The following is a 13,329-nucleotide window of genomic DNA, read 5'->3' on the forward strand; positions in this document are numbered from 1 at the left end:
GACAGTGGAATTTGCTGCCAAGGAGTGTGGTGGAGTCTCCTTCTTTGGAGGTCTTTAAGCAGAGGCTTGACAACCATATGTCAGGAGTGCTCTGATGGTGTTTCCTGCTTGGCAGGGGGTTGGACTCGATGGCCCTTGGGGTCTCTTCCAACTCTAGGATTCTATGATTCTATGATTCTATCTTATGTTCGTAGTTACCATATTTTTCGCTCCGTAAGACACACTTTTTTCTTCCTAAAAAGCAAGGGGAAATGTCTGTGCGTCTTATGGAGCGAATGTGTGGTCCCTGGAGTCGAATTGCCCAGGGGCAAAAAAGCAGATCATGCTTCTTTTTTTTGAAAGAGGGAAGGGGTGTTGAAAGGAAGCAGCTGATCGTTTGCTGATGAGAAGAGAGAGGTAAAGACAGCAAACTTGCAAAGGGGGGGAAACAGGAAGACCAAAGCAATAAGGAGAGAAATTAGAAGAAAAGGAGGAGCAAAAAACTGCTCCAGCTACGGAAAAGACACTAAGGCAAACAAGAGGGAAGGGAGTGTTGAAAGGAAGCAGCTGATCGGTGGGATCGCAAGAGAGATAAGTGAGGCTGCCTGGGAGGAGGGAGGTAAAAGCCCCTGGATCCTCCGGATTTTTGCATTGGGTCACCCCAAATTCACCATCAGATCACATGTCTGTGGCCACAGCATGAACCACAAAAACCTTACATCCACTGTTTCATTCAGAATATTTTTTTCCTTGTTTTCCTCTAAAAACTAGGTGCGTCTTATGGTCAAGTGTGTCTTATGGAGCGAAAAATTTTCTAAGTTACAGGTTCGGAGGGAGGCAGGGTTGACCCTTTGCCTCCTGGTCTCTTGTTCTCTCTCCTGCAGGTGGACAGCCCCAGCCGCAGTGGGCAAAGCATCTTCGACCAGGTGACCGAACAGGGTCAGCGCTGGGAGACGGAGGTGTAAGAGCTCACAGTCTTGGTCTTTGACTTCCCCGTCCAACCCTTCTTGCTGTTTATTTACTTACTTATTGCATTGATATCCCACATTTTCCTCCATAATGCTTAAGATGACTTATGTCATGTCATCCTCACAACAACCCTGTAAGGTAGGTCAAGCTGAGAGTGAGGGATTGGCCCCTTAGGTCACACTCAGTGAGCTTCATAGCCTAGAGGGGGAATTCGAACCCAGGTCTGCCCCTCCAGCTGCTCCTCTGAGCTTCTTTTCAGCTGAGCCGGGGCTGAGCCCTGATATCTGTCTCAATGGTTGGGTCTATGTTATGTACTGAGTTGAATAGGATCCAAAAGGCAGCAGTCTGATTGGTCCTAGAACAATAGGATTCAGAATGCAGCAGTCTGATTGGTCCTAGAACAATAGAATCCAGAATACAGCAGTCTGATTGGTCCACAAGAGCCACCCAATCCAGCTCCAGGTGGAAGTGAATCCACAACCTGATTGGCCTACAGGTGAATCCCGGAATCGGCCAATCACGTGGGGCCCATTGTGTAAATAATGTATATAAAGCAGACATTCTGGGGGAACTTCCATTCCTCCTCACCACTACGAGCTGAATAAAGAGCATGAAATCCACTCTCGACTCCAAGTATATTTCAGCCTAGCATCTAGAAAGCTGCAAGTAATGATTATTTAAAAAGAGAAAGTTGGTGCCTCTGAGCATATAGCGAATAACCGGACCCACCCACCAAGTTTTGACTTTGTATGAGCCACGCTGAGAGTCGAATAACAATGTGGCTGTAAAAAAAAGATGGCTGCCTTAAAGGGAGTGAGAACAAATGCACAAAGGGGTACTAAATCTCCATACAATATACCGTATCCCTTCATTTCCCTTCTACTCTTATTTACTTTTTTGACAGTTTTATTCTTATGCTCTCCTTTATGTCAGAATCCGCCCCCTTCCCATGGACAGCAGCGCCTTCGCCTTCACCTCCTTTGGGGGGGTCCCTGCTGTGGAATTCTCCTTCGCCGAGGTGAGAGCCCCCAACCCGTTTTGTCTCAGTCCAGCGTTCATTTTAGTAGGGAGGAACAATTGGCTGCTTGGGAATTTGGAGGGAACACCGAGTTGTGGAAGGAAATGGCGAGCATTACAGTAATCCCTCTTCCTACTCACGGAAACCCAATGAATCTGAATGTTGGAAGATTCGGGACAGATAAAAGAATCTTCAGAAAAGTTACGGGATTTCAGCAGGAAATGCTAATTGGAAACGAAGCCCCCAAAACGTCCACAGTTACAAACAGCATTGAAAGCAGAGTTGTGGTCTAACCGCCCCATTAACATCGTGAGCACAAGTTGTCATGAACGCGGAATAAAAAGGATTTCTAAAAATAGGGAGGTGAGGGGGTATGGAACATGGTCACTGACTGCGCATTTGCAAGAGCAATCTCGCCACCCTCTTATGCTCCTAGACCAGCGGTTCTCAACCTGTGGGTCCCCAGATGTTGTTGGACTACAACTCCCATCATCCCTGAGCTCGGGCCTTGCTAGCTAGGGGTGATGGGAGTTGTAGTTCAACAACATCTGGGGACCTAAGGAATATTGGCAAAAGATTATAAAGGTAATTTCTGGATTATTTCAAATAAACATAGACGTTAATAGGGATTTGTTATTTTCGGGAATATTGGGAAATAACAAAGTAATAAGTAATAAGCAAGAGTTGTACAAGATTATGATTCTAGCTGGAATGGCAGTTATTGCTCTGGGATGGAAAGAAAAGGCCAAATGGAATATGGAAAAATGGAATGATTATGTTTTTGAATACGTACAATCAGAAATATTTGCACAGATAGTGGCAGAGGATAGATGGGAAAACAAATGCCAAAGAATCACAAATAAATGGGCTTTTTACAGCGTCTGGATAGAAAGGGGGGAAGCCAACCCTAACATACAAGCTTGATTGAACAGACTGTGTACATGGATAAAGATATGAAGAAGGAAGGCTTGACCGGGGGGCGGGGGGAGGGTTGGAGTGGGGAGGGGGGAAAAGAAAAGAAAAGAAAAGAAGTAAACCGGATGGTATTTTGAATGGATTTTGTTATGTAAGCCCTTTTTCAGAAACCATATACAGGGATGCCCCGCAAGACGAACGCCTCGCAAGACGGAAAACCCGCTAGACGAAAGGGTTTTCCGTTTTGGAGGCGCTTCGCAAAACGAATTTCCCTATGGGCTTGCTTCACAAGACGAAATGTCTTGCGAGTTCCCGTGGGTTTTTCCCCCTCCCCCCCTTTTCCTAAGCCGCTAAGCCGCTTATCAGCTGATCCACTAAAAGCCGCTAAACCGCTAATAGCGCTAATCCGCTAAGCTGTCAATGGGCTTGCTTCGCAAGACGAAAAAACCGCTATACGAAGAGCCTCATGGAACGGATTAATTTCGTCTTGCGAGGCACCACTGTATATTAATGCTATGTAGATATGCATTGTAGTATGAATGGTGTTCTGTATTCTTTGTTTATAGAATATATATAATAATGTTACTAAGCAAATTTAATAAAACAGTTAAAAAAACCACAACAACAACATCTGGGGACCCACAAGTTGAGAAAGGCTGTGGACACACATGCACCTCCCCACAAACACAGTAGCCCCCCCATTACCCCAGTTCTCCACTTCCTGGAGCTTCACCGACGCCCCTCGACCTCAGTGTGGTTCTCTGCCCGCAGGACTCCCGCCGCTACCCGTTCCTCAACACCATGGCGGACACTTACGACAACCTCAACCGCGCTCTCTACGGGCGCCTGCCGGCCGTGGCCAAGACGGTGGCCGAGGTGGTGGGCCACTTGCTCATCAAGCTGACGCACGACCACCTCCTGCCCCTCGACTACTGGTGCTACGGGGACGTCCTCTTGGAGCACATCGCTCGCTTCAACGAATACACGGCGCTGCTGAAGGTAAAGCCTGCCTTGCGCCCCTCCCCGGAAAAAAAAAAAACCAAAACACCCCGTCTTTTAAAAGGCTTCAACCTCCCCGCTTGCTTCCGCCAGAGCCGAGGGCTGACCCTGCAATGGATGTACTCGGCCAGAGGCGATTACATGCGGGCGGCGGACAAGCTACGCAAGGACATCTACAGCTCCGAGGAGCAGAATGAGAGGCTCCTGCGCATGTATAACGTCCGCATAATGCGGGTGAGGCGAGGCAGAGGCGTGGGGCGGACGGCGAGGGGGCTGAGCATAGCAGCCGTTGTCCTAATCTCTTTCCCCACCCTGATAGCACGGCTATTCCCTGTGTAAAGAAGGTAAAGGGACCCCTGACCATTAGGTCCAGTTGCGGCCGACTCTGGGGTTGCAGCGCTCATCTCACTTTATTGGCCGAGGGAGCCGGCGTACAGCTTCTGGGTCATGTGGCCAGCAGGACTAAGCCGCTTCTGGCGAACCAGAGCAGCGCACGGAAACGCCGTTTACCTTCCTGCCTGAGTGGTACCTTTTATCTACTCGTACTGGTGTGCTTTCGAACTGCTAGGTTGGCAGGAGCAGGGACCGAGCAGCGGGAGCTCACCCCGTCGCTGGGATTCAAACTGCTGACCTTCTGATTGGCAAGTCCTAGGCTCTGTGGTTTAACCCCACAGCGCCACCTGCGTCCCTTTATTCCCTGCGTATGGCCCATGATTAGTAGCCTAGAGAAAGGAAGGGAAAGCCCAGGGACCCAGGTCTCACCGTCTGGCCCTCGGATCTCTCTCGGGGCCACCACTCCCTGTCCCTAACCTTGCTTTTGCCCCTCCTTGAGTGTTCCTGCCAGGCTAAGATGTGTCTCTTGAAGTGCCTGGATGGCATGTCTGTAGAAACCATACAAGTTGCTGTTCTGCCCCTGGCGCTGCCTGCCAGTAGCACATGGCCCCTGGAGGGTTGCGCAGAAGGGAATGCGGCTCCCAGCCTGAAAATGATTCCTGGCACAATTGCCCCCTCGATGCACCAAAGCTTCCCTTTCTTTCTTGCCACCAGGGTAGTTTGCCAGAAGCTCTCTTGTGTGGGATTGCAGAGTTTTAGTTATTAGTTATTATTAGTTATTAGTTAACCTGGAGAGGGACGCAGGTGGCGCTGTGGGTTAAACCACAGAGCCTAGGACTTGCCAATCAGAAGGTCGGCGGTTCAGATCCCCGCGACGGGGTGAGCTCCCGTTGCTCGGTCCCTGCTCCGGACAACCTAGCAGTTTGAAAGCACATCAAAGTGCAAGTAGATAAATAGGTACTGCTCTGGCGGGAAGGTAAACGGCATTTCCGTGTGCTGCTCTGGTTCGCCAGAAGTGGTTTAGTCATGCTGGCCACATGACCCGGAAGCTGTACGCTGGCTCCCTCGGCCAGTAAAGCGAGATGAGAGCCGCAACCCCAGAGTCGGTCACGACTGGACCTAATGGTCAGGGCTCCCTTTACCTTTACCTAGTTAACCTGGAATTAAAGGAGCAGCCTTTTGCAGAGGATGCTTCTGTGCCCTCTACCCTTCCTCCCCAGTTCACCAGCTCTTGCCCAGTACAGATGGGGTTCTGCTAGTTTTTTGGGGACTGCTGTGGACTTTGGGTATCTTTGCTCCACTAATGGCTCCCCCTCTCTGCCCCAGGTGGAATTCTACTTCCTCTCCCAGTACGTGGCGGTCACGGAGACCCCGTTCCGGCACATCTTGCACGGCCGGGGGGCCCACACCGTCAAGGCCCTGCTGGAGCACGTCAGCCTCTTGCGGGAGGCCCCCCAGAGCTTCAACGAAGTCCTCTTCCGCCGCCAGCTGGCATTCGTCACTTGGACGCTCCAGGGGGCGGCCAATGCCCTGAGCGGAGACGTCTGGAACATCGACAACAATTTCTGAACATCAAAACACGTAAAAAAAAGGGGGGGACCCTCTCATTCCTGGAGCTGAAACGAACTTTTCGAATGCATTTCCAAAAAGCGAAAAAATGTAATCTGAGCCATGAAATCCCCACCCCTGAAGAATTGTCTAGAATTCACCAGCATCCGTAATTGGGAATGTTGCAACACACTTCAGTTATGCAGAAAGTGCATTTTAATTTGGGCCAGCGGATTCTAGTCCTGCACAGCCAAAATTTGTTTCAGCTCTACCTCCTTTTATTCTCCTCTCCGCTGAAATCATAGAATTACAGAGTTGGGAGGGACCCTGACGGTCATCCAATCCAGCCCCCTCCTGCAATGCCAGAATCACAGCTTGATTTTCTCCTTGCCTGTTCTGAATTTATCGGTGGCAAAGGCTCACTATAAACTGCCCACGTCCTGCCACACGAGTGGAGAGGAGGCTGTGGTTGTTTTTCCCTGACTTAATTGCCTGACTTGCACCCTTGTTCCTTTCCCCTCCCTTCTCCTCCTTCTAATTTATCAGCAGCAGTGTCTGCTATAAATTTAATTGATTTATTGCTATGTAATAGAGCGAAATCCTGCGCTTCACATTCACCCTTTACCCGGCACCCGTTTTAATTGTTCCCCGTATTCCGGTTTATTTAGTGCCCCTTTGCTGACTCCCAGCTCCCTCGCTTCAATATTTATCAGTTGCACTGATGACTATGTCAGCCTTTCCCAACTTGGCGCCCGCCAGATGTTTGGCACTACAACTCCCATCAGCCCTGCCTGTGCAATGCCGAGCCTAATGGGAGTTGCAGTCCAAAACGTCTGCTTAAGAGCGCTGGGTTTCCTGAAGGCTGCCATAAATGTTTATTGCTATGCGATACGATGAAAATCCGCCCTACCTCATGAATAAGAACCAAAGCCTTGTTAATTTATCAGTGGCAAAGATCACTATAAATTATTTCTTGTTACGTTTGCATGGTTCTTTGTCCAGCGACTTTATTGTCCAGCTCATCAAGTGGGCAAACACACGGATGGAATTGAGTCCAGAGGAGGGAACATGTCCAGAGGAGGGCAACCAAAATGGTCAAAGGCTTGGAAACGATGCCTTATGAGGAACGGCTAAGGGAGCTGGGCATGTTTAGCCTGGAGAAGAGGAGGTTAAGGGGTGATATGATAGCCATGTTCAAATATATCAAAGGATGTCACCTAGAGGAGGGAGAAAGGTTGTTTTCTGCTGCTCCAGAGAAGCGGACACGGAGCAATGGATCCAAACTACAAGAAAGAAGATTCCACCTAAACATTAGGAAGAACTTCCTGACAGTAAGAGCTGTTTGACAGTGGAATTTGCTGCCCAGGAGTGTGGTGGAGTCTCCTTCTTTGGAGGTCTTTAAGCAGAGGCTTGACAACCATATGTCAGGAGTGCTCTGATGGTGTTTCCTGCATGGCAGGGGGTTGGACTCAATGGCCCTTGGGGTCTCTTCCAACTCTAGGATTCTATGAGTCGTACAATCGTAGAATTGCTCATCTAGTCCAACTGCAGGAATCACAACTAAATAATTCCTGTTTGATGACAAACAGAAACAGGATCAGAGGTGAGTTTGAAAATGGGACAAGTGTTACTTTATGGTCGTTATTCTGAGATACCAAGACCAGTTTTTAGGAACCTCGGTGTCCCTCAACCACCGATTCCTGACAAATACCGTGTCATCAGCAGCTCATTGCATTTCTCCAGGGATCCCAGAATCTCACCCACCAGAAATAAGCAGCCCTCTGTCACTATGAGAAAAAGCTGAGCTTTTCCTGATCTTGCCAAGACTCTTGTTCAGCCTTTGCAAACCCGCATTTTAAGACTACAACTCCCATCAGCTCCAGCCTATTTGTGAATTTAGAGACTAGTTATCCCACTATACCTGTTGCCAAGGGCGGGGGGGGGGGGACCAGGCTGTTGAGCTCCTGTGTCTGAGAAGATTTAATGGGCTGCTTTGGGGGGCTCAGCGCTAAATTTTATACTACCTGCTCATAGTTACAGAGTGTGGTGAGTTTAAGTTAGCAGCCCTGATGCCTAGTCACCCAAGGAGGTTTGGGGGGAAGTGGGCTAGGAGAGGGTGTCAGGGCCCCTAGATGGCGCAACTGTCTTTTTGGAGACCCCCCCCCAAAGGCTGAAGCACAAGAGGGGGCAGGAACTGGAGTCAAGGGGGTGGGAATGTTGCAAAAGCGTGTGTAAAGTTGTGCAGTGCCATCAGGGTGGGTGAGAAATAGTACGAAACACATTTTCCTTTGGCACTAAATACATTTTCTGTTGCCACTTACCCACACCATCAGCGAAAGAGAGCAAAATCCTCCAGATTGCGCTTTTAGAAGATGGCGCTCAAAAAGAGTTGTTCAAGCTCCTTCCCTCCGCTGTCCTTGCAGGGTCAGTGCTTCCTTCTCAAACGCACAAACAAGCCGACACATTCGTGCTCTCGGTCTGCCCATCCTGCTGACACAGTATTTGCCGACCAGGAGCCCTCCAGACATTTTGGACTACAACTCCCATCAGCCCCAGACAGCACATGCTCCGGACATCATTTGTGGTGCGGAGAGAGGTGGTTTTCCTGCACCCCCTCATAATAATAATAATAATAATTTATTACTTATACCCCGCCCATCTGGCTGGGTTTCCCCAGCCCCTCTGGGTGGCTTCCAACCAAATATTAAAAACAATACAGCATCAAACATTAAGAACATCCCTAAATAGGGCCGCCTTCCGTTATCTTCTAAAAGTCTCATAGTTGCTTATTTCCTTGACATCTGGTGGGAGGGCGTTCCACAGGACGGGCGCCACCACCGAGAAGGCCCTCTGCCTGGTTCCCTGCAACCTCACTTCCCGCAGGGAGGGAACTGCCAGAAGGCCCTTGGCGCTGGACCCAGATGTCCGGGGTGGAGATGCTCCTTCAGGTCTACTGGGCCTTTGAGGCCGTTTAGGGCTTTGAAGCTCAGCACCAACACTTTGAATTGTGCTCAGAAACATCCTGGGAGCCAATGTAGGTCTATCAAGACCGGTGTTATGTGGTCTCCCAGTCACCAGTCTAGCTGCCGCATTCTGGATTAATTGCAGATTAACTTGGGGGTCGTGCCGTGAGATCGACAGGCAGGAGGTTTGGCGCAGACAGAAAGAACTGCATCCTCCTCCGCACAGAATTAACCCAATGAACTGCTTCACACAAGGCAATTCCAAAGTTGGAATTACTGCTATTCTCATTTTCCATTTCCAACCAATACTCTCTTTTTCAAAATTTTATTTGGAAAAAAATAAGAGAAAATAACCATTTTTGTTTGTTTCCTTTCCAACCCTGGACATTTTTTTTTTCAAGTATTGCCACTTTCTGCCCATTTCCCCCACAGTAAAACCCCCTCCCCTCAACCACACTCCCCTCTCCTCTCCCCGTTTTCTGCCAAGGAGGGGGAGAGAAGGGCAGTGGGGGCAATTCAAGTATAAACCTGCCTGGAGGGCAGAGCGGAAGGGGGTCTCCTGTTTTAGCCCCCAATGTGAAAAGTGGGGAAGAGAATTTCAAATTGGGAGAAAGGGGGGGGGAACACACACACACACACACACACTTCCGGGAGGGAAAAGGGTCCGTTTCCATGCCTATACCTCTCCTAACTGCAGAAGGAAACTGGTCCCTGCTTCCTGCCCCCCAAGCTCTCTCAACCTCAAGACCCCTTACCCCCAGTGCAGGGGGCTGGGCGACCCTCTCCCCTCCCTTTCCTCCCTTCCTCGCGTCCTGCAAGGCACACCAGCGCTCCTGGATCCTCTCCCTGCCGGTCCCGAGAGGGGATCAGGAACCCGGTTGCCCGAGTTCACACGGGGCTCCCCGCCCCCTTGCCTTGGTAGCCCCGGCGGCGCTCCCGGATCCTCTCCCTGCCGCTCTGGAGGGCCGGCGTTTCCTCTCTCCCCGGTGGCGGAGGGTCCTGGTCAGTCGTGGCCGGCCTCGCTGAGGGGCATGTGGCGGATGGTGTGGAAGATCCAGTCCATCTTGGTGGTCCAGCCGCCGTGGTGGGCCTCGTTCATCTGCTTGGTGAAGTACTCCAGCGCCTCCTGCTCCGACTTGTCCAGCGCCAGGGTCTTGCGCAGGTAGGCCACATCGTCAAAGGACTGCAGCTCCGGCATCCCCGAGCCCAGCATCATGGAGAAGAGGTTGATGAGCAGGTTGGCGTGCTGGCGGATGGTCAGGTAGGCCTTGTAGCACATCTCCTGGAACCTGGGAGGGAGAAGCGGAGGGAGGAGGGAAGATTCAGGGCAGATGTCGTCACAACTATGGAACTCCCTGCCACTGGAGGCAACGAGGGTTACCAACTTAAAGGTAAAGGGACCCCTGACCATTAGGTCCAGTCGTGGCCAACTCATCTCGCTTTACTGGCCGAAGGAGCCGGCGTACAGCTTCCGGGTCATGTGGCCAGCATGACTAAGCCACTTCTGGCGAACCAGAGCAGCGCACGGAAACGCTGTTTACCTTCCCGCCGGAGCGGTACCTATTGATCTACTTGCACTGGTGTGCTTTCGGACTGCTAGGTTGGCAGGAGCAGGGACCGAGCAACGGGAGCTCACCCCGTCGCGGGGATTCGAACCGCCGACCTTCTGATCGGCAAGTCCTAGGCTCTGTGGTTTAACCCAGAGCGCCACCCGCGTCCTGGTTACCGACTTACATGGCTTTAAAAGAGGGTTAGACTAATTCATGGAGGAGGCAGCGGCTATTGATGGCCTCTGGGCAAGATGCCTCCACTGTTGGAGGCAGAATGCTTTGGAATATTTCTGAAGTTTGCGTGTACACTTTGCGTCTAGCATAGAGCTTTCCGAACTCTTCATGTTCGTGACACACTTTTTAGACGTGCATCATTTCACGACACAGTGATTCAGTTTTACTAGCAAACAGGAGGTTAAACTAACCCCTTTCCAGCCCCGGGGGGAGCGCAGGGAGCATTTGTGAGACACACCTGCACACTGCGGCCGACACACTAACGTGGCGTTCAGAAAGCTCTGCTCTAGTGTGTTGTTCAAGATTCATTTGGAATTAAAAGATGTGATCTTTGAACGTTCTCTCAAATGTAGATTGGAACTTATAGCTTTTCCCTCTAGGTATTAAAAAAACGTAAGAGATGATATGTGCTGCCACAAAACGTAGAGAACAAGCTGTACTACCAAAAGGATTAAGGTTTTAAATGATAATTTTAGGTTATAGTTTAGTGATACACACACACAAACACACAGTGGTACCTCGGGTTAAGTACTTAATTCGTTCCAGAGGTCCGTTCTTAACCTGAAACTGTTCTTAACCTGAAGCACCACTTTAGCTAATGGGGCCTCCCGCTGCTGCCGCGCCGCAGGAGCACGATTTCTGTTCTCATCCTGAAGCAAAATTCTTAACCCGAGGTATTATTTCTGGGTTAGTGGAGTCTGTAACCTGAAGCGTATGTAACCCGAGGTACCACTGTGTGTATGTGTGTATACAGTGGTGCCTCGCAAGATGAAAATAATTCGTTCCGCGAGTTTCTTCGTCTAGCGGTTTTTCCGTCTTGCGAAGCAACCCTATTAGCGGATTAGCGCTATTAGCGGCTATTAGCGGCTTAGCAGCTAAGAGGCTATTAGCGGCTTAGTGGCTTAGAAAAAGGGGGGGAAAGCGAAAAAACTTGCAAAACTCGCAAGACGTTTTCGTCTTGCGAAGCAAGCCCATAGGGAAATTCGTCTTGCGAAGCGCCTCAAAAAACGGAAAACCCTTTCGTCTAGCGGGTTTTTTGTCTTGCGAGGCATTCGTCTTGCGGGGCACCACTGTATATATAACTGTTGTTATATCTGAATTGTCTCTGTTGTACCCAATTGTATCCCTGTTGTGTTTTATGATTTTCCTGACATTGTAAGTGACCCGGAACTGGTCTGCGACCTTGATAATAAAATTCATTCATTCATCTGTGCTGTTAAACCACAATGGCTATCTTCTCCCCCTGTGGTCAGAGGCAGGATAGCTCTAGGAATCACAAGCAGGGAGAGTGTCCCTGTGCCTGTGAGGTCCTGAATGTGGGCTTCCCTTTGGGGAATCTGGCTGGCCACTGCAAGAACAGGATGTTGGACTGGATGGGGTCCCTTGGGCCTGATCCAGCAGCCAGGCTCTTGCGTTCTCAGATCAAGCGTATAAGTGTGCAAGGGGGAAAGTAGAATCATAGAATCGTAGAGTTGGAAGAGACCCCAAGGGCCATCGAGTCCAACCCCCTGCCAAGCAGGAAACACCATCAGAGCACTCCTGACATATGGTTGTCAAGCCTTTGCTTAAAGACCTCCAAAGAAGGAGACTCCACCACACTCCTGGGCAGCAAATTCCACTGTCAAACAGCTCTCACTGTCAGGAAGTTCTTCCTAATGTTTAGGTGGAATCTTCTTTCTTGTAGTTTGGATCCATTGCTCCGTGTCCGCTTCTCTGGAGCAGCAGAAAACAACCTTTCTCCCTCCTCTATGTGACATCCTTTTATATATTTGAACATGAAGGGAGGAGCAAACTGGGGAGGAAAACCAGTGTTTGCTGCAAAGGCGGGTGTGTGTGTCATTTGAATTGTGAAGTCCCAGTTCATGGTGTGTGTGTGTGTGTGTGGCTCCTGTACACAGCTGAACGCTGCAGAAGTGATGCCATTCTTGAAAAGGGGGGTGTAATTGGGGGAGGAAGACAGGCGTACCTGGCGTGCTCTGGTCCAGGGGGTCACAAAGAATTGGACACGACTAAGCAACAAACAATTGGGGGAGGGAGTTTGGGGGAAGGGAGTGTGGGGAAGCCAGATTCCTAGATTTCGAGTGATGCTGTGGGCGAAGGATGCCTAGTTTGTGTTGTTTTCGGGTGGTGGGGAAGTGAAGGGTTTCCCAGCAAGTTATCAGGAGACATGTGGCCATTCAAATAAAGCTGTACTCAATGGATGAAAGGTTATATGACATCTGACATGATTGAGAATTGAAGAGCCAGAGACGGAGAACTTTAAAGCGTTAAAATCGAGATGTGGAAATATGGGAACAACGAGGAGAGGCAGGTTTGAGATTTGGAGCTAGGCTTTAAGGTCCAGACTATGGGAAGTCCCGAAAAATTAATAACTGGATGATAATTTGGTCTTATTTTAGTTTTTTATTTTAATTGGATTATGATTTGATATGTTAATTGGATGTTTTTATTGGAAAATAAATAAAAATGATTTAACAAAAAAAAAAAAGGAGACGTGTGGCCAAAGGCTCCCCATCTCTTACCTCTCGAACTCTTTGGTCTTGGTACACTCCTGCACCCCTTTGCTGATGACGATGAGGAAGTCCTGGGTGAGGACGAAGGGGACTCGCTCCCGCTTGTAGCCAAACTTCTTCTTCTTGTGGTCCAGGAAATGGCCAAAGTCAATGTGGAAGAGCTGGTGGGGAAGGCAGCGAGGTGGCACAGAAAGAGAGAGAAGAAGAGGAGTTTGGATTTGATATCCCGCCTTTCACTCCCTTTAAGGAGTCTCAAAGCGGCTCACATTCTCCTTTCCCTTCCTTCCCCACAACAAACACTCTGTGAG

At 49.7% G+C, this 13,329-nt stretch overlaps 2 protein-coding genes across 10 annotated transcripts in view; one reads left to right on the top strand and one right to left on the bottom strand.

Annotated features, from left to right (window-relative positions):
• TFR2 (transferrin receptor 2) overlaps nt 1-6,740 on the top strand; it is a 52,414-nt gene extending 45,674 nt beyond the window's left edge. For all 7 annotated transcript variants that reach the window (XM_081835660.1, XM_081835659.1, XM_081835658.1 and 4 more), the window contains 5 exons: nt 864-940; nt 1,882-1,966; nt 3,653-3,880; nt 3,974-4,114; nt 5,540-6,740. In XM_081835660.1, the coding sequence (XP_081691786.1) occupies nt 864-940; nt 1,882-1,966; nt 3,653-3,880; nt 3,974-4,114; nt 5,540-5,782 (774 nt within the window). In that variant the 3' untranslated portion in view covers nt 5,783-6,740. The remainder of the gene's footprint in view (nt 1-863; nt 941-1,881; nt 1,967-3,652; nt 3,881-3,973; nt 4,115-5,539) is intronic.
• A 1,930-nt stretch (nt 6,741-8,670) lies between these two features.
• The window catches only part of LOC309326711 (phosphatidylinositol 4,5-bisphosphate 3-kinase catalytic subunit alpha isoform-like), a 40,600-nt gene continuing 35,941 nt past the window's right edge, over nt 8,671-13,329 (bottom strand). For 2 of the 3 annotated variants that reach the window (XM_081835619.1, XM_081835618.1), the window contains exons 22-23: nt 13,031-13,182; nt 8,672-10,013 (exon numbers count right to left, since the gene is read on the bottom strand). In XM_081835619.1, the coding sequence (XP_081691745.1) occupies nt 9,728-10,013; nt 13,031-13,182 (438 nt within the window). In that variant the 3' untranslated portion in view covers nt 8,672-9,727. Of the gene's footprint in view, nt 10,014-13,030; nt 13,183-13,329 lie in introns of all 3 variants that reach the window. The other variant, XM_081835620.1, reaches the window with a different exon arrangement.

The sequence above is a fragment of the Podarcis erhardii genome, assembly GCF_964252035.2.
Source record: "Podarcis erhardii genome assembly, chromosome: 13".
NCBI classification, from domain to species: Eukaryota; Metazoa; Chordata; class Lepidosauria; order Squamata; family Lacertidae; genus Podarcis; species Podarcis erhardii.